At 44.3% G+C, this 21,000-nt stretch overlaps 1 protein-coding gene across 2 annotated transcripts in view; it reads left to right on the forward strand.

Annotated features, from left to right (window-relative positions):
- The window catches only part of PLXNC1 (plexin C1), a 137,930-nt gene that overhangs the window by 11,644 nt on the left and 105,286 nt on the right, over nucleotides 1–21,000 (forward strand). For both annotated transcript variants that reach the window (XM_072724580.1, XM_025992362.2), the window contains exons 2-3: nucleotides 8,674–8,814; nucleotides 19,446–19,580. In XM_072724580.1, coding sequence (XP_072580681.1) covers nucleotides 8,674–8,814; nucleotides 19,446–19,580 — 276 coding nt within the window. The remainder of the gene's footprint in view (nucleotides 1–8,673; nucleotides 8,815–19,445; nucleotides 19,581–21,000) is intronic.

Below are 21,000 nucleotides of genomic sequence, written 5' to 3' on the forward strand. Positions count from 1 at the left end.
GGGTGTTTCTCCGTGAGGGAATGAAGCCAGACTCCTTGTTGTTCTCCTATCACTCCCCACACCCTGCCCCCACCCCTACCTGGGCTTGGAAGAGTCTGCTTGAGAAGCAGTTTCTCAAACACACCAGCTGTTCCTGATCATTGCTCATTGACATCTTCCTGAGGCTCCTAAATTTAACATCCGTGTCCGATCTTGAAAATTGGATTCCAAGCACTGACCCTTGTTTCTCTGTGGGAGTCAGGAAGGGTACAGAGCCCAAGCAGCCAGTAGATGTTGGTGTCACCCAGTGTCAGCTTCCTGTGTGTAGCAATATTTCTGTGTCCTCTATCCTGAAGGCTCCTTCCCATGCCCCCCCACCCCCCCCCACCCCCCCCCCCCGCCATGGAGCTCTTGTGCTGTGGACTTCTATAAAGGCTGTAGATCCTTCTCAGAAAAAATGGTCATGTATATAATTTGTGTTTTCAATTTGAGATATATTAATATGTCTTCTTAAAGACATATTTATTTACTCAAGGGAGAAAGGGAGCATGCATGTGCAAGTGGGGGAGGGGCAGAGGGCGAGCATCTCTAAGCAGACTTACCACTGAGCTAGGAGCTGGGTATGGGACTCCCTCCCATGACTCATGAAATCATGACCTGGGCTGAATCCAAGGGTCAGAGGCTCAACCTACTGAGCTACCCAGGTGCCCCAAGATACAGTAATATCTTAACACATCAAATAGCAAAATCTAACAGCAGTGACTCCCATAATTTCAAAGTAGCGATGAGCATAAATGATATTTTGAAATATCTGAACAACTATAAAATGATATGAAAGTGTCTGATTTCTTTTGGTGACAAAGTCCCAGGTTCAGTTAATACTCCTGTGTCTTGCATTCATAATTAAAGGAAATGCCAAATTCCAGTTGGAGTTAGCTAAAATATAACTGACCCTTTAACAACACTGGACCCATTGACAACACAGGTTTGAACTGTGCAGGTCCACTTGGATTTTTTTTTTTTATAAATACAGTACAGTAAATGCATTTCCTTATGATTTTCTTAATAACATTTTCTTTTCTCTAGCTTACTTTAAGAATACAGTATATAATACACATGTAAAATGTGTGTTAAATGATTATGTTATTGATAAGGCTTCAGGCCAACAGGTTATTAGTTGTTTAGTTTGGAGGAGTCAAAAGTTATGCACAGATTTTCATTGGCACAGGGGTTGGTGCCATAACACGTGTGCTGTTCAAGCTCAAATGGAAATTTATTTATTTTTTTATCCCATTCCATTTATTCCCTGAATTCTATCCATGAACTGCAGGTGTCGGTGGAGCCCCTCCTCAAACTATTCCTGTCAGTTCCTGTTTCAGAAAGCAGCGACATGAAGTGGAAAGTGTTACATTTTTGTTCAAAACTCCTTCCATTGACTTATTTTGATAAGGGGGTTTATTCCCGTTTGTATATTACAGATCATGCACTTGTCCAAGAGCAAGTGCTCCATAAACCAGGGGTGGGTAGGTGGATGGTAGGTAGATGGACAGGCTGTGGTGGGTCTGGAGAGGAGGTTCAGATGGTTCAGGTTAGATGGTCTGCCTCAGACTCACAACTCAAGTGATAGAGCTTGAACTTGAACCCATAGCTTTTTTAACTTGAAATCTCTTGTTCTATTTTTCCATGCTGCCATTATGCTATTTTTATTTTAAAGAGTTAACCCAGTGTGAGGCCGTGTTCATAAATTAGGCTATTCTAATCACGAAAAAACAGTCCAATTATTCTCTCTTGCTCAGAGAATATCTAACGTACTCTGCTCACATGGTAGAGCCGTATTTTCAGGAGACTGAGCCTGATGCCTGCCTATGGACTGAGATATCAAGAGATGCAGAAACTTCCTCTTGTGACTCATGGATGGACTACGGATGTAAAATCTAGAGAAGGCCAAGATGCGTGGTCGTGAGAGGTATGGGGTAGCTCAGTATTGCTCCCTCAGGCAGAACCAAGGTCCAGTGTTTACAAGAGCAAATTTGGGCTCAATGGCAAAACTGCGTAATGATTAGACCTACTTAGCAATGTACCAAGGTTGCCTGGTAAGATATTGACTGTAGAATTCAAACATTGATCCACGTATTTATTCGTGCATTCAATAAACATTTATTGACAACCTACTACATATCCAATGCCTAGGTGTATGCTGCCTTCAAAGTGCAGAATCAGATAAACTATTGTCAGAGCCTAGAGTCTACTGGGAGACAGATAATAACGTCTTAAAACAATCTTGAAGGAAAGAGTGGAGTGCTATGATTCATAATAACTGGGATGGGGATGGAGTTACATGTCTGCGAGGAGGTGACATTGAATTTGAAACTGGAAAGATTAGAAAGACCCAGGCTACAAGGGAATGAAGCCTGGGGAACTAGAGGCAGCATATACAAAGGCCCTGAGGCAGAAATATGGTAATAGGTTAAAATGTCTGAAAGAAAGTCACTGTGGGAACTAACGTGGGATGGAAGAGAGGAGATAAATGTGAAGAAGTCAGCAGGGATGAGCTCAGGAAGGTTCTGGGGAGACATGTGGGTTTTGTTCTAAGTGTGATGGGAAGGTGGTAAGGAATTTTAGGCAAGGGAGTAACATGACTTGTTTTATATTTTAAAGGATCACTCTGACTGCCGGTCAGAAAAAGATTGCATGTAGATTGACAGGGAGGGATGAGGAGGCTCTTGGAGTAGATCAGGAGTGAGATGGAGGGTGCGTGGCCTGGGGGTGGGGTATGGAGATGGAGAAGACAGGCGAAATTGTTGGCTGATCCAGCTGAGATTTTTCATGTATGGCTGTGGGGAGTGATGGAAAGAGGGGAGCTGAGGGTGATTGGTGGTGCCTTTCATCATGATGGGGAAGAAGACTAGGTGCGAACAAGGGTGGAGGCAAGAAACATCTCGATAATCACTTTCCGGTAACTCTGAAACCTTGCGACAGAGTCCAGTGGCTCTTGAGGAGGAGGATGCCATTTACTTAGTCTATAGAGATGTGGGGGAAGGAGCTTTCGTGCTTGTCAAATGATGGGATGGGGGGCACTACTGACATTTTGTGGACTGGGGTCAGGGATGCTCCACATCCTGTATCACGCAGGACAGCTCCCATGATGAAGAAATGGCCCGTCTAGAAGGCCAGAAGCTCCCTCATGGAAAAGCGTTGGTGGACTGAGAGCTTTTCAACTGTAAGAATGTAGAAAAGTGTTTGTTTGTTTTTTTCCCCCTACACTGTCAGCCATTCATCTCTTTTTGTGAATTATTTGAGTCAGATTCTTTTCATAAGTAATTGACTGAAATTAGCCACAGGGAACAGATGGAGATTTTGATGGGGGAAAGGGTGTAAAGCATGGAGAAGGAAGGATAAATCTTGGAGAGTGGAACTTTGGTGGTGGGTAGGCCTTTGAGGCTGAAGGACACTGAGGGGTCTGGAGGGAGGAGAGAGGGTGGGAAAGCAAGTGGGAACATGCAAAATTCAAACTTCTCTGTTTCCTATGGTCCCACCGCAAGCTGCCTGGTGCTCACTGGTGTCTGTGCTGCCCAGCTGGGTCCCTAAACTTCACTTCTCCACCCCTTATGCACACTTTGAACTTTTCCTTTTGATCATTTGAGTCCCCAGGGTAAATTCTTCCTTCAGATGATCAGAGAGTTGCCATAAACTTAGAACCCAAGCAATGCTGTATACTCTAGAAGAATAAAGAAAGGCAACAGAGTCTTAATGACTAATGAAATCACTCACTTGGGTGAAAAATGGTTCTTTCCATCTCTCCCGCTTCATAAAGGGAGTTTTCTACTGATTTTCACATGTGTGGTTTCCTTTGAGCCTCACAACAATGCCATAGGCAGGGCGTATGTGTTATTCTGTCCATTTTATAGATTTGGTCACTGAGGTTCAGGGACTCATCAAAATCAAGCGGCCTGTAGGGGACAGAATGGAAGGAGTGTGTGTGTGTGTGTGTGTGTCCACGTTCGCCCACAAATCTTGAGTGTAGGACCCCAAGTGAGGTTTCCCAACTCCAAGTGGACCCTAGGAAGTGGTAGAGAAACTGTTTCAAAATACGTGTACAGAATACAAAGTTAACCGCCCAAGAGGCATTTTATCAAGGTATAAGAAGTTGATAGGCACCCAGTTGGTATCTTTTCCTGGTCCCACAAGGAAAAGCTAAAATGAGGGAGTCTTTTTAGCACCTGGGAAGGACACAACTTGACGCCTGCTGGGTCTCTAACACTTGAGGCCCCACCTGGGTCCGCAGTCCCTGCCCCCCCCCCGCCCCCGCCCCCGCCGCTGTTCCATGATAGCTGCAGCATGGCTGTGAACAACCTGCAAAAGCCTTGATGAGTCAGGCCATCTTTTGCATGGTGGAGCAGGACCACAGAATTGCTCTACTGGAGGGTGCCATTCACTCTAGAATACATGACCAGTGCCCCCTGGAGTTGTGCAGTACACAGGAATGTTTATTGGCCACGAAAGGTCATAGAAGGGTACGGCAAGGAGGTCAAGCTGTTTCCCCTTGCAGTAGGCCCACCGTGCCCGGTACACGCACGTACTCCTGCACCTTTCCTAGTACCCTTGGTTCCCCTTTGGTAGGTCGAGCTCAAGCCTCTCCCTTTTCGAAGCCAAATATTGTTTGAGACAAGGCAGCTTTTCCCTCAACCTGAGGAAACTTTCCCTCTTCGGGCTGCGGGGTAGGCGTGACGTTATGGTCAGACATGGCGGGCGGGAGAGGCAGAATGACGACTCTGAGGGGACCAAGAAAGCCCAAAGGGGAGACGAGGGTTAGAGCTCAATCAAGATTGGATTTTGTCATGAAAGGCAGAACTGGCAAAAGCATCATTACAAGACATTAACCTTGTTACACACAGACGAACAAGCAGAGGCTGGGATTCAGAAATAAATTACACATAATAAACTAGAGAGAATAGGCTGAGAGCAACATTAGCGATTATGCCCTAAGGGGAGAGAAGGGCAAGACAGAAAATAGGCCAAAAAAAAAAAAAAAGGAGTAAGAATTATCTCTGGACTTGGGTGGGGGGAGCGACTGTGTATGTCACCCCTTTCTTGGCTTGACTCCCTAGGTATTAACTTCACTTTCATGAGGAGGTTTCTCTGAAGGCTGTCTGTCTTTTGTTTTCATTTGCTGAAATGAGCATAAGAAAGCCACTCAGAGGGCCCCTTTCTCCATTCACAGGGACTTGTCCATTTCTGTGTGTTTCTAGCACAAAAGAATCCATTTCCATTCAGCCACAGCAGCCCTTAGAGTTTACGTGAGATCCAGGCCTGCTCTTTCCTATTTTCTTCCAGGCTCGCTATTGTAAGTGGCTGTACAATCCTGACTGTGGCCAAGGTCCTCCATGGTGAGAGGATAAGCGCTTAGCTGGTTCTTGGTCCCTCGCAGCTCAGGAAAAGCTAGACTCTAGCGTCATGTCCAACACGGCTCTCGTTGCTTGTAGTGACTTGCTTTCGATAGCAAGTAACAGATAACCCATTCGACAGCAACTGAAGCCATACTGTCTGTTGTTAGTCAAAGGTTTAAGGTCGGCAGCTGTGCTCAGTGGTGCCCTCAGGAACCTAGAGCCTTTATTTTCCCCTGTGCCATGTTGATTTTCATCTTCCATCTTGGATCTCATGGAAGCCAAATTCTCTGTGCATGGTGGCCTCACACAACAGATTTCAAAGGGAGCAAGTGAGGGGAGAGGGCAAGTGGGCTCTTCTCAAGAGCCGCCTCTTATCTCAGAGGAAATTTATTCCCAGAAGCCCCTGTCCAGTGAACTTCTTCCATTTCATTGGCCCAAACGGGACCACATGGCGACCCCTCGCTCTAAGGAGTAGGAAAGCAGATACTTGGCAGTGGAGAATGGGATTACTGTGTGGCTTGGACCAGTCATGGTTTCCCAGGCTACCTGGACAGGATCAGGGTTCTCATGGTGAAGAAGGTGGGAAGGACTGTCACGAGTGTGGTAGCAACTGTTTGTGTTTTTAAATGAGGTAATGAAAACGAATACGGGGATTGTGTATGACTGCGCACCAAACACTGTTCTGAGCTTCACTGGGACTTGCATACTCAGTCGTTGCTATCACTTCCATTGTGTAGAGGAGGCAACTGAGTCACAGGTTAAATAACATACACAAAATTACTAAGCCAGAAAGTGAGAGGACCAGGATTAAGTAAGGTAATAAAATAATCCAAGTAGCACACAGTAGGTACATGTTACTGACACCAGCTAACATGTTATCAGCATGTGATTTTTACTACTAACATTACTGTCTCTTCTTCATAACCCCCCTACCAATCAGACTAAATCATTAGCCTTATTCACCACCAAGAAAGCCAACCCCTAACAGGGTTACGTAAATTAAATTACCGGGTCAGCCAGTGGGTAAGAACTGAACCTGAATAGGGACCTAAGCTGGCCCCCTCCCCCCAGGAAGTTTGCTTATGCCAGTAGCTCCCAAATTCGAGACCACTGATTTCACGGCTCTACTACTCATCTGTGCTACTGATCCAGGACTTAATATGGAGAAGTACAATGATTACAGAATGGTCAGAATTCAGGGTAGGACACTGGCAAACATGGTAATTTGGAAGCAATTTTTGTCCTTGTGCCTTTAGTAGCTTTTGAGCCACTTCTGTGTTTTTGGCTCCAAGCAGAATATCACAGAGTATTTCATCCAGCCTCAGCAAAGCCTCCCTGTGATGTCATGGTTCTTGGGCAATCAAAATGGCCACACTTATTAAGCAACTATTGTATACCAAATGTAGGCATACACTGCTCCATTTGGTCCTTGTGGATGAATAATCAGCAACCTTTAGCCATACATTTTTCTGTGCCTTGGGATGAGAGGGAAGGGAGTCTTTCAGTCAAAGATAGCAGTATGAGAACATTCCAGATGCTCAGACAGATGACACCCAATTCTCTGAGTTAGCCTCTCTGCGATGCTCAAATATTTAATAAGAGTAATAGGCATGATCAGCTGACCTTAAATTTGAACAATTCTGGTTTTATTTTGAAACGAGATGTGTCGTGTGGTTTTGTTATTTTTTTTTCAATCTAAAGGTCATCCGATTTTTCTCTTTCTACTCATAGTCATGAGGTATCCTTATCTAAACAGTGATCTATTGTTCTGATTCTCAGACCCACAGAGATTTTTTTTCCTTAACTTCAATTCTAATAGGACAATTCCTCATCTTCCCTGACTACATGACAAGTATCTAACAGGAGAAAAAAACAAAACAAAACCCAAAAAACAAATCTCTAATGGGCTTTCCAAAAAATCTTCTTAAACTGAGTTCGCTCTGGAATATTTTATGCAAATAAGTCACTTTCTCTTAGGTTATGACATCTTTCCCTTGAAAAGTGATCACAGCATTGGAGAAATCCTTGCTACCTTATCTTTTCTTCCCAGCGCAACTTCAACAAAGAAATGGAGACGGCACTTTAAAGGCTTCAGAAATCAATTTAGTCCATGAATCCATTTACTTTAGATGTTAATGAAACTTGGTGGGCTTAAAAATAATGAATGTTTAATAAGACGTAAATTGAAAGACATAAACACTGTCAGCAATAATGTAATGAAGTTAATAAGTCTTAGCCTCCCCTTGCTCACCGCCCTTCTCCCCAAGCAGGGCAATTCTAGGAGTTACACTGAGGCTCACTGGAGTTTTTACCAGCTCTCCTATGGGCTAAGACTTACATGTGGGTTTGGAAACCTGAGTACAATTGGGAACGGAGCTCTGGCAGATAAAGTCTGCTATCACACTGTGTTCAGTAGCTACCGACAGTAACGGCTCGCTCTGGCTCCGTATCTTCCAGAGATTTGTGTAGCAAACTCAGTTTCCTGCCGTTGAAGGCAGGAAGCAGCGTGAAGCACTTCTTGCCTTTACCCAAGAGAGACCAAGACGTCTTGGTCGACACTCTGTCTGCCCTGGGTTTACAGAGGGGCTCTATTTAATGATCAGAACCAAGTGTGTGATGCTATGCGCTCAACGCTCCGGACCATGGAAATGCCTTCAGGTTGGAAGTTGAGCTTTTTGTTGCTTCTTCAAGAGCATCAGCACCACATCCAGTCCTTTTGCTTAGTTCCCCCTTTGGCTCTGTGGTTTTGTCCTACCCGCCACCGCCCATGACCATCTCTTTCCCTTTTTACCCTCTGAATTAATTACCCTGTCTTTGGGCCTCACATTGCATCTGTCTTGTAAATCCACAGTCTCGACTCTGCCATCACGCCCCACAGGGCGGTCTGCCTCACATCTTGGGAAGTGGCTCGTCGAACCTCCCAGGAGCCAATCCCTAGCTAAAATAATTTGCAGCAGGATCATGCAAACCGCCAAGCACAAGACTGTCTCCCTCCCAATTCAGCAGTGGGCTCTTTCTTGGCGATAAAGTGGAACTCGGTTTCATGTATCAGCTGGAGGAGTGTTAAATGGATGGCTGGCTCACTGCTGGCAATCAATACATGTTAATACATAGTAAACAAATGGCTTTCCACGGGTTGGGCAAGCGTGGGGATCCTGCAGATCGAGCAGATAAGCAGTTGCTCCTGGGGATCTTGTCTAAGAAAATGTATTTGGGGCTCAAGCAGGATTCTTCCTAGGTGGGCCTAAGTGATTATCGCTGTTAAAAATGATCTTTTTTTCATTTGTGCGTTTGTGTGCATGTTCAGAAAGACGGGGAGCAACCTGAGAGAGTCCCACCAATCGCATCATCTACCTTGATCCATTCCGACCTGACATCCGTTTATGGCACCGTGGTAATGAACAGGACCGTTTTGTTCTTGGGGACTGGAGATGGCCAGTTACTTAAGGTTGGTTTTCTGTGCCCTTCTGCAATGTCAATTTTAATAGTGATCCATTTTGTGCTTTTACATTTATTTATTTATTATTTTATTGTTCCTGGGTTATACACAAGACCATATGAACTGCTTTGCAAACTGCTTTGCAAACTGCCCAGAGACCCTCAGAAATGACCACAAAGAGATTTCTGGAAATCTGTATGTGATAGCCTCCCAAGCCGTGTAAGGAAGCTCTGGCTGTCCTGCTTCCCAGTCATTCTCCTTCCCTTACTCATAAGCTGCCTGGGGGAGGTGAAGGGGGGGCGGTGTCTGGCCCTCAGCCTCCCCCAGGCCACCTTCCTAAGACATTTAACCTTTTGGTTCACATCTCCTTTGTAATGGAAATGTACGACGCTCCTGATTTCTTACAGCTTCAGACAGGTGAAGGATTATAAAACCTTGAAATGTAGAAAAACAGTGCTCCTTCCCTCCAAGCCTGCTTGCCACCCATGGAGGGGTTTTGTTTTCTGCCCTTGGTACTCATACCACAGAGAGGTTAGACATACTTGGAGACTTCCCCTGACATCCTTGGAGACTCCCCCTGACTTATCTCAGAGGAGCCTTTTCTCCCCACGAATGGGTATACCACTGGTCAAGTTGGGATTTTTATTCGCTGGGGGGCGGGGGGCAGTGGGAGGAGGAGACAGTAATGACTTGTCTGAAGTGGTAGAGTGGCTAGCTTATCAGTTCCATTGGCAAGCATTTATTGAACACCTTCCTGTGGCCTCCATCAACATTCATAGCTGGGAACCGCACGGTTTCTGTCACCCCTAGGCTGATGTCCTTTTGCCTCCCGGTAGCCAGTTGCTTTACTGTCAGCTCAGATTCCAAATCGAGTACAAGTAGATTTGATTTCTCAATTGATCTCCCATCGACAACTAGCTGTGTGGCTGTAGGTGAATCCCCTAACGTCTCTGAGCTTCCCGTTCCTCATCTCTAAAATGAGATTGGGCTGGACAACCCAGAAAACCCCTTCCTTTCCTGATGGCCTCTAATTCTGTCTTCTGTGCACTTATCCCCTGCTCTAGCCAAACCTATCTGTTCCCCCATGTGCATTGTGTCCTCTGGTCCCCCCCCCCCCCACCAACCTTATTCCCACTGTGCCCCCTTCTGGGATTGCTTGCTTTTTTTTTTTTTTTTTTTTTTTTTACTTTCTCTACTGAATCCTACATGTCTATGCTTCTGCTCAGCTCATGCTCCGTCTCCTGTTTGAAGCCAGGCCGATCATGTTTTCCCCTCATCTGAAATACTCATTATCTGCCTCATTCTTTTAGCTCATTACAGATGTCTCATTTTGATGCCCAACCTCTTCACTCATGTTTGTCTTGCCTCCCCAACTTGATTTTTTTAAGCTTCTCGAGAAGGGGGTCCTGGATCCCCACAGCCTAATACAATGCTCGGTGCCTGGTAGGCATTTGATTTAATCTGTTTTCTTTGGAGGAAACCCAGTAACATATGGGAAGGAGTTTGTTTGTATACACATTCTTTTAAAATATACATTGATCATCTTTCCTGTTGTGTTAGATTTCTTTCCTGGGGAAAGGTAAACACCCATCAGTCATTCGACACAAGTTGCTTGGTGCCGGGACAGTGACACATGTGGCTCTCACCAACCTGGTCAGGCAGATTGGACCCATGAACCTGGCTGAGGAAGAAGTTGCCATCCATCCTTACTGGGGCCTCCTCACCAATTATCTCTTCAGATTGAGGATATTTTTGATGAGTTTTAGGACGAGAACAGTGTTTCCCCAAAGCTGAGCCAACCAAACTGTTTCAGGATAAATCAGAGGTGAAGGAACACAGGGCCGTAAATAGCTTCCCAGGGGATGGCCTGTCCTGTGTGCTCAGTCCAGGAGTTTGTGTGCCCCTGGCCAGTTTTCAGTGATGCTGTGGCACTGGGGGGGCTGGGGCTGGGCCAGGTGGCAGCTCGACGCTGCCGAGGAAGAGGTAGCTGACTGGCGTGCGGCTTTCCCCTGCGCCTGTGTGGTGCACACCTTCAAAAGCCGTACCTGAGGCCTTGTTTTTAGGATTCAGATAACATGGGCTGGTTGGGTGTTCTGGTTTATTTTGTGACTGCTGATGTTTGTACAGTGTTTGCCCTTGTGCCAGGCCCTCTACGTGTTCTGACTCAGCCCCCTCCTGTGAGGTAGTTACATACGCTGCCCCTCTTCCCCATGAGGGACGTGAGGCCCAGAGAAAGTGGACGGTTTGCCCAAGGGACAGACGGCAGAACAGAGATTTGAATCTGGAGTGACTCCAGAGCCTGCGCTAATGTCCCTTGTGCCACCCAGAGTTTGTAATCTGTGTGCCAGGCCCGGGCAGCCATTCCCTGAGCGTTCCCTGGAGGGGGTGGGAGTGAAGGATAGGAGGCACGTTGATAGGGATCCGTGGAGGCCAGTGATGGGGGAACCAGTGTTCCCGGGGTGTTGGTCAGGGTTTTTAGAAGCTCCTGGAAGAACCCCACCCCTAGATGGAGGCAGACCATCTATCTGATTGAAGGAACAGCTAATGGCACGATAACGTCTTGGGAGTTAATCCTGGCTCCCAGCTTCCCTCAGGAAGGTCCCTTCCCTCAGAAGGAAGTTGTGAGGGTCAAGTTGAACTGACTTGGCCCCGCCAGGCTCCCTCGGACAGCCCAGGAATTCCCAAGACATCCCCTGTGTATCCCATGTACAGATTCTTGGATGCCGCCCATAAAATTACCCAGAGTCCCAAGACCCAGGATTGTGTCGATGATTGGAAGGCACAGATCATTCCTGAAGCCCTTTATTCAAAAACTTCAAGCTTCTCCCTTGCCAGACTTGTCACCAGAACTGTTAGAAGAGACGAACATTGATAGACACAAGCTTGGCTTCTTAAGCCACAGAGTGGAGGTACTAATGAGCAACGAAAAACAAAACCCAACCCGAGGCAGCCGGTGGGAGGAGGAGAAGAAAGGGGGCTTGGATCCCCCACAGCCTGACTCATCAGATTTACAATGATCAAGAGTTGGCAGCATTTTGACAGATGCCAGGCACTGTAGTATATGCCTGGTTGGATGAAGGGGAGGAAACAGCAGTTGGGGGCCAATTGCTTTTTTTTTCTTTTTCTTTTTCTTTTTTTTAATCACGACATACACACATAGACACACACACAAACTCCAATCTAAGCCTCTGAAAACCTCATGGAATTTTAACATAGTTTGGTGCAACTTTTTTTTTTTTTTTTTTTTTTTTGCAACTTTAAACATCAGGTCATTTAAATAATTTTTTCTTATTGTGAAAGTAATATATGTTCCTAGAGAAGGTTACAAAGTAGCAGGGGTTGAGGGGAAAACAGAATCCCCCCCCCAAAAAAACCCACCCCACCTCTAGTTCTATTATGTAGAGGCAACTGTTGGCAGCATTTTAGATTTTTTTTTTTTTTGCGCATAGTTGAGGTCAGACTCTATCCAATTTTACATCCATTTTTTCCCCCTTCAGTTAATGAAGGAAAAATGCCAGAATTAAAATGTTATGGCAGACCCTTTGTAAACAGTATTTTTAAATAGCTGTGTCATGTTCTATAATGTGGAAACTTGACATTGGTTGGGCTCAGGCTGAGCTACTCATTCATTTTCTAAGTGTCCTTAAGGACCCATGCTGCTTCCAGGTGATCTTGCACCACCCCCAAAGGTAAGATTTTGCCGGGAGAAGTGGAAAACCGAAAAGACTTGGCAATGTGCGAATGCCTTCGCTGCCCTCTTTCTCCTGCCTTTATTCCTAGGTCCCTTTGTAAGATTTTAGAAAAATGGAAGGAATTCAGAACTTGAAAGGGTCCTTTTAACAGTGTATCCTTCCTCTTTAACTTTGTGAAGTGTGATCCAAATGGCTGTGAGATGGGTTTTGTGTCGTCACTCTCCCACCAACCCCCTCCCCGGTCTGCTATTTCCTCATTTTACTTCCCTTCTGAACAAGATTGCATGCTGTACTTTCTCAGTTGTCAGCGTCTCCTGTGAGATCAGCTGAGCGAGGATGGTCACACTGAAGTCAGCTTTTGGGGACTCACATGTCACGTGTTGCAAGCCCGCACGCTGCAGAGTACGCACCCAGTCTTATAGACACACGCTGAATCTTTGTCCAGACGGTGGCACAGCCTATGGTGGGCTTTGGATTCCTTTGAGCTGACTGTTGCATATAGAAAATTGTCCTCATTTCAAGGGCACAATTGAATATTTTGAGCTTTTCCAGGTGTTAAAATAAGTAATAATGGAATATGCATGAAATTTGAAATTTGTGACTTTATGCATGCCCATTAACCTTTCCTGTAAGCATAAAAGAAGAGGCAGCAGCCGAGGCATAGTAATAGCTAACATTTCTGAGCTCTGACTTCTGTGCCAGGCATTAGAACCAGTGTCTGCATGGGTCAGCTCGCTTCATCCTCGCGAGGCAAATAGTGTTACCATCCCTACTTGATAAATGAAAAAATCCCGAGGCTCGCAGAGATGAGGTAACTTGCTCAAGGTGATTGGGACTAAAGCAGCCTGTCCCCCAACCAAACTGCACTGACAATTAACATGCAGTGTGCAGAGCTTGGTAGGATGTGTGGGACTGTTTTTGTTTTGTCTTTTTACATTTTCTTTCAAAAATTGGAGTGTCTGGGTTAATACCAAGATGCAAGTATTTGAGGTTTTGTTAGAAGGGGCTTTGGCTTCTGTGGTTTTAGTTTGTTCCTATTTGGGGACAGCATCTGGCAGCCCAGCACAGTGCATACTTCTGTATTAGAGGAAGGCAGCAGAGCCTCCTCCTCCCAGGACTGCAAGTAGCTCATGGGAGCCTCTGAACCTCCTGTGGGACTTCAGCTTTTCCCCCATGGGCTCTTTGAGAGCAAAGGTAGGAGATCTGTGTTCGAGTTGATTTTTGGAATGGCTCTCGCAGTGTTGGGTTCCTCCAACATCCCTAGGACTGAAGTAGGTTTCAGGGTACAGAAGCTCCATCCTGCATGTCCCCTCCCTGTGTCCAGCAGAGAAGCACTGCTCTCGCTGCTTAGAGTCGGGACTGGCTAGCCATGTGGCCCTCAAAACTCTAATCCTCCAGGTGGATTTCATTTATCCAGACCGTGGAGCAAAATTCAGACCAGTTCCAGAAAGTTCTTCTGTATTCTCACAGATATTTGTAAAACGTGTGCACCTGAAGTGTGCCTTGATTCTGGTTTGGAAGTTTTCAAATGAAAAAAAGACCTAACAAAAATAACGAAATATTTTATAAAGACAAGCTCTATTTTTATTCCCATGGAATGTTCAAGTAAGGGAAAGGAAGCCGAGCAGAACCTAGGACAGGACCTGGGACTGGAAGGTTGGTGTGGTGGGGATGGCTGAGCTGAGGTAACAGGCCAAAAAGTCAAAACAGCAGGCAGTGTCAAAACTTGGAAATGGCTTTTCAAAAAAAAAAAAAAAAAAAAAAAACTTGGAAATGGCCTCCGTGACTGGTTGTATAGGATATCCTGTGAGGCTTGTTCAAGTTCACCTCCATCTCATTCTTTCTAGTTTGTGAGTTTGCAGGGACTCCTCAGTTTAGAACTATTACTGCCTTGTAATCCACAGCCCAGAACTTGTGGTTCAAGCTGTACTCTTCTCTTACTACTTTACACTGAAATAAGTAAATTGGAAATAAAAGAGGAGTTTGCCTTCATCTTGATATTTCACCTTTACTACTAATGACTGAAGCACTTTAAACACTGTTGGATAATTACCTTCCTTTCTCGTGTGTGCATGGTTTATGTCCCCTTCACAACATTTTAAAGAAACTATTTATTAAGAGAGGAAGATTGGCTTGGTTGCCCTTTAACTGGTTAGCCCCACAGAGTTGAGGCGTAAGGGAAGAAATTTGGAGTATATTATATTAGCTTTCTTGACTACCCATGGCTTTTCCATTTCATGGTAATAGTAAAGAAAAAAAAAAGAATAATCTTTTAATTTTTCTCCTCCCCTCCCCTGCCATCTTCCTCACCAGACTATCTTTTCCGTGGATGGTGTTGAACTTGTAATGTAACTGTCTGGTGTGGAAGTCTCACACACTGCACATTTCAGGACTGGAGTTGGGAGGTTTTTGTATGCAACAAAAATCCCAAGGCTAGTTAATAGCCTACCATGAGACTTCAGGAAGATGTCAACAGAAACAATATGTTGACACAAACTGAAATTCTCCACCAGGGAAAATTTGTTTTCTACACAGGCTTCAGCTGGAAAAATCTGAAGAGCCCTATAAAATCTTGAATGCTAATAGAATTGTTTTTCATTTAATAAATATTTATTGGGTTACCTTTTATGTGTCAGACGCTATTCTGGGTGCTGAGGATACAAAAATGAATAAAACAGGCAACCCCCTTGCTCTCATGATGGGAAGAAAAAGACAGGAGATACATAACTGAATTAATCAGCAATAAAGCCATTTCAGACAGTAGGAAGGGTCCAGAGGAGGAAACAGACTGATGGGTAACAATGACAGTGGGTTGAGGTAGAAAGGCAACCAGGGAAAGCTGCTCAGAGGAGGTGATGCCTGAGAATCGAAGGATGAAGGGGTAAATGAGAACATGCGTGGCAGAGGCTAAGGTTGACTTCGGATTAGATCGATATTAAAGGGATATTCTGGAAACAAGAGCTAAAAATCCACATCATGCCCAAGGAGTGTGTGTGAATTGGATGAGTTTCTTCTATACAAAACTCAACCCATTTTGGGTTTCTGTGACTCACTGTTACTTCCTGCATCGCTTCACGCATTGCGTTCTTTCTCCAAAGCTGCCCAGCTAAATAAACTGAGCTGAGGAAGGAACATTTCCCGTGCTCCGGTCCTGCTGGCTGGCTTCTCTGTGTTGATGTTGACACAAATTTTGCAGTTAGAAGATCCAAGTGTTGCTTTGATGCCTCTCAGATGGGCTGGGGGAATGAGAGGCAGAGGAGGTGACATCAATAGAAATCTAAAGGGGAAAGAAAGTCATGTCTCTCTGTCCTGGAGTCACCTGAGAGAGGTGAGGACCATGACCACAGAGACTCTGATCCCTCCATGTTTGGGCCCCTGTGATGAAAATGAGACGTTGCTGTTGTCCGATCCTCAGGGTTATAGTGACTGTTCTCTGTAGAGTCTAGCAAAAAGAACAATTTGGCCACTCACTCTCACTTTTTGAATGTAAATCATATTTTTCTCAGATAATACACTGACATTGTTCAAAACTCAAATGAACCAAGAGGATATACAGTGAAAGTCACACGTTCCTGACCTGTGGGGCACCAGGGATATGGGTTTCTTTTTTTTTTTTTAATTTTTGACTGAAATATTCTCTCTAACCGAAAAATCAGATTACTTTTTTTTATTTATTTATTTACGATAGTCACAGAGAGAGAGAGGCAGAGACACAGGCAGAGGGAGAAGCAGGCTCCATGCACCGGGAGCCCGATGTGGGACTTGATCCTGGGTCTCCAGGATCACGCCCTGGGCCAAAGGCAGGCGCCAAACCGTTGTGCCACCCAGGGATCCCGGGATATGGGTTTCTTGGGTATCTTCCCAGACATATATATGTCTGCGAGCAAAAGAGGGAAGGTAGTCTTTCGCCATTTTATCAAATATACAACATATTACACATGCTCTATGTGTATATAAATATGTTTATATAATATGTATAGATATATATGTAATGTTTTAAACATATACGCAAAATAATTAGCTTCCTAATTATTATTATGGCTACATGGTACCATACTGTTTATACCATATTTAATCAGCTCCCTATGGTTGGGCATTTAGGTCGTTGCAATCTTTTGCTTATAATGCATGATGCAATAAATCTCCATGTACAGGGGCGCCTGGGTGGCTCAGTGGTTGAGTGTCTGCCTTGGGCTCAGGTGATCCCAGGGTCCTGGGATCAAGGCTCCTGGCATCAGGCTCTCTGGAGGGAGCCTGCTTCTCTCTCTGCCTGTGTCCCTGCCTCTCTCTGTGTGTCTCTCATGTCTCTCTCAGTCTGGAGCAGCCACCTCCCATCCTTTATCCATAGCCATTGACTGACTGGGGAAATGAAGTCTGTTGTCTTGTTGAATGTCCCATAGTGTGGATTTGGCTTGTTTTCTTGTGGTATCTATCATTCAGCTGCTTCCTTCCTTTTTTGTTTCCTAATGCTAAATGGAAGTTCACACTAAAGGCTTGATTAGATTCAGGTTTGGTTTTATCCGCAAGAATGCTTCACAGGTGGTTCAACCCAATGATGCCTTTGGCGTGATGAATTCTTCCCGGACAGCAGCCTGTCTTCTCTTGAGCTGCACTTGAGAATATTTTTATCAAAAGTTTTTTTTTTAATGGCTTCCTGTTTCCTCTCTTCTCTATGACCACTTCTAGAATCTGATCAATTGTTTGTATCTGAGTTAATTAAGGACTATGAATTAGAGATGGGAAGACAAGAACTGGCGAGTCCACACTTGGGCGGTGTCTGCGTGATGTTTCCCTTTGTTCATAGTTTTTGGTAGGCCAGTGTTGTCCGATAGAACTTTCCACGATGAAGGAAAGGTTCTGTATCTGTACTTTCAGTATGGTAGTCACTAGCCAGATGTGGCTAGTGAGCACTTGAGATGTGGCTAGTCTAACGGAAGTTCTATACTTTAAATTTAATTAAATTTAAATTTAAATAGCCATATGTGGCTGGTGGCTGCTGTACTGAATGGTGCAGTTATTGTCATTTTTAAAAGACTTGAGACACAGACCTTTTCCACCACCCTTAGAAACTGATTCTAGTCCTTCTTTGAAAGTCCTATTTTAGTTACTGAGGTTGACTCTTACAGAGCTGCTACTGAATTTAGTGGCAGTTCATGGGCTCCTAGTGAGGTGCGAGTTGTACCAAATCCCAAATAGACTTGACCCAGAGCAGATGATGGAGGGAAGTCACCCCTGCAAGGCAAAGCCAGACTCAGGCCCAGGTCCTGGGAGTGGGGTCACATGCAGGAAGAGGCCCCATGTACCAAAATAATAAGGCGTCTTTTATAAAATAGCAAATATGTAATTGCCATCAGGATATGTGATACAGGCTTGCTATTGCTCAGTAGATGCATGAATGTAGACTTTGAAAAGAGTCTCTCAGGTGCCAATTTTGCTTTTACAACCATGTGCCCAATGTAATTGCTGTCCTCAGTGGTAGAGAAACAGATATGGGTATTCTAAATGGATGTGTTCAAACTGATGAAATATTGAAGACCTTTGAATTTGAAAGTATTGCAACGGGCAAGGGGATGGTATAAAGACAATTAAGGCATGGCCTCTACTCAAAAGGAGCTTACAATCTAATAACATTATTATCTACTGTATATTTATTACAAGCTAAGCATTTTTCATAATTCTCCTTTGATCCTTAACAGTTGTATATAAGAAAGGCATCATTAGCCCCATTTTATAGATAAGGAAGTTGAGGCCTTGAGGCCCAGGAAGGTTAAGTAAGTTACTGGTTCAGAGTAGCACAGCTTACTCAAAGGATAGAGCCAGGACGCACACCTGAGCTCAAGCTACCACCCTGTTTCTCTAGGGCTATGGTAATGGTCTCCTGACACATATCCATACTTGTGCTTCCAACCTGCTCCTTTAACCAGGTCACTACTCTGCTCAAACCCTGCAGTGACTCCATGTCTCTCACCTTGGAGTAAGAGTGAGGTCTTTACAATAGGCTGACAAGAACCTATGTTATATCCCTGTTGCCTCTCTGCCTCACTTGTTTTGTTCAAATCACACTGGCCACCTCAGTACCGGTGGGTTGCTTGTCCAAGAACCTGTATCACCCAGACATCCAAATGACCCAAGTCATCGTCTCCTGCAAGTATCTACCTAAATACCACCTCTCAATGCAACTTGCCCTGAGCACGGAGCATCCTTCTGTCTTTACCCCACTTTATTTTGACTTACATCACCTTCTCATAGAGTTTATAATTTATGTATCATCTGCTACCACTCCACTATACAAACACACATACACACATTCACAAGTTCTATGAGGGTAGGATTTTACCCCCCACCCCCCACCCCATTTGTTCAATGCCATTTTCCAAACATCTAGAACATACCAGATGCCTAAGGACTGTTCAGTAGATATTTATTGACTGAGGTGAGTGAAACTCAGGTTTGTCCAATTTCAAAGCCACACTTATATTTTATATATAAACACATACCTACCTGTTTGGGCCTGTTAAGTTGTCCTGGTTATTTTAAAATGCCTAAGTATGTAGAGTATTATAGGAGAATCAGAGTAATCTGTGCAAATCTATGTCAAGCTGACTTCCTTTAAGTTTTAAGATCACTTGGCACAGTGTTAATGAAGCTGTCACTTGTAGCTTCTTGTAAAGCTAGATGTGGTAGGGAATTGTGGCCTTCGAGTTTACACATGCGAGGACACTTACCCCGCACTGAAGGGTGACTTTGGGATGTGTGTGTGTGTGGCTGTGCTCGTTTTTACCAGCCTCGTGGAAGACTGAGTCAGGAGACTCTTAGGGAACATGGCACTCAGCCAATATATGTAGTGAGTACAAGGGCACGTGGTCTTAGAATTAAGCTACAAGTCTCACCACCCCGCTATTCGACATATTTAATAGAAATCATATTTCTCTTTTTGAAAAAAAATAGGTTATTCTTGGTGAGAATTTGACTTCAAATTGTCCAGAGGTTATCTATGAAATTAAAGAAGAAACGCCTATTTTCTACAAACTGGTTCCCCATCCCAAGAAGAATATCTACATCTATCTAACAGCTGGGAAAGAGGTAGGTAAAAATACTAGTTATTGCTTCTGACTTACGAATAAAAAGTGCTTAATTAATGTCATCATCTAGTAGTGAAGCTTTTACTTTGAACTATTGAGTTTACCCACTGCTGCAGGCTTTGAGAAGACCCGCAGTGGCTCACAGACACGGAATTAAATACCTTACTGTCAGTAAGTAAGCAAGAAATATTACCTATTTAGACAATTTTATTATTGGCTATATTTCCAATGCCAAGTTTTCCAGAGGAGGGTGTGCTTGCAAATGGGTGCATAATCAGCAAGGTAACTGAATTTACACATTTATTGTGTGGGCACTGAACGGTTAGATGCATTTATGAATATACCCAATGGTATTGGCTTTGGAATTTGGGGTTAATATCAGGCCACAATCTCATACACATTCATGAACCAGGAAATATATGGCACTCACCCTCTCTCTCTTAATTTATCTGGCTGTGTTAGTTTTTCTTCTTGCTTCTGCTTACTGAAATAAAAAGAATATCTTTTTACATTTTCTTCATTTTTACAAAGTGCTTTCACCAAGAGAGGGAAAAAAACTAATTTTTATTCAGTCCCTATTGACCACATACTAGTTACCATTCTAAATATGGTCTCTCTACATGCATACAGTTGTGCCTGTGCACACACACACATATAAAAACCATGGTGATGAAGTGTGTTAATAATTTAATGAGATAAAATTGCCCTTGTTTTATATATGAAGAGCCAAAGACTTGGGGGAGTTAAATAACTCACTCAAGGGCGTATACACACACACACACACACACACACACACACACACACACACACACAGGTTAGGCCCTGTCAAGGCTGGGACTTCAATTCTGGCCTGACCTTAAAGCCCATGAAAACAAGATCAAATTCCAAACTTGGGAAAATAGCAGCCACTTCTGGCTTGGTAATTTAGACTCATGGCCACTGGAACATACAAAGTATAAAGGAGATAATTGAGACTTACAGAATTATATAATGGAATAACAGCTGTCTTTGGGGTGGCTCAGTGATTGAGCATCTGCTTTTGGCTCAGGGTGTGATCCCACATCGGGCTCCCCAGAGGGAGCCTGCTTCTCTCTCTATGTCTCTGCCTCTCTCTGTCTCTCATGAATAAAGAAAAGAAAAGACCAGCTGCCCTTGGTCCACTCCTACTTTCCATTCTTTTGTCTCTCGTTCTAAGGGGAATAGCAATGATATCAAGCTACATGTGCTGTTATAGTCACCAGGTAGGTACGCAGGCACTTTGTAGTCTCCAGAATTCCTAGGAAGGCCATATTGCCCTTTGCCCGTTGAACAGCTGGCTTTGTCAAGATGAACACAGTGGGATGGGCAGTGGACCTGATCTATGTTGGTAAAGCACTTCTTTGCCATACGGAATCTTCCCCAGCAACTTGTTTCACTGTTCA

The sequence above is a fragment of the Vulpes vulpes genome, chromosome 10 (assembly GCF_048418805.1).
Source record: "Vulpes vulpes isolate BD-2025 chromosome 10, VulVul3, whole genome shotgun sequence".
Classification (NCBI taxonomy): Eukaryota; Metazoa; Chordata; class Mammalia; order Carnivora; family Canidae; genus Vulpes; species Vulpes vulpes.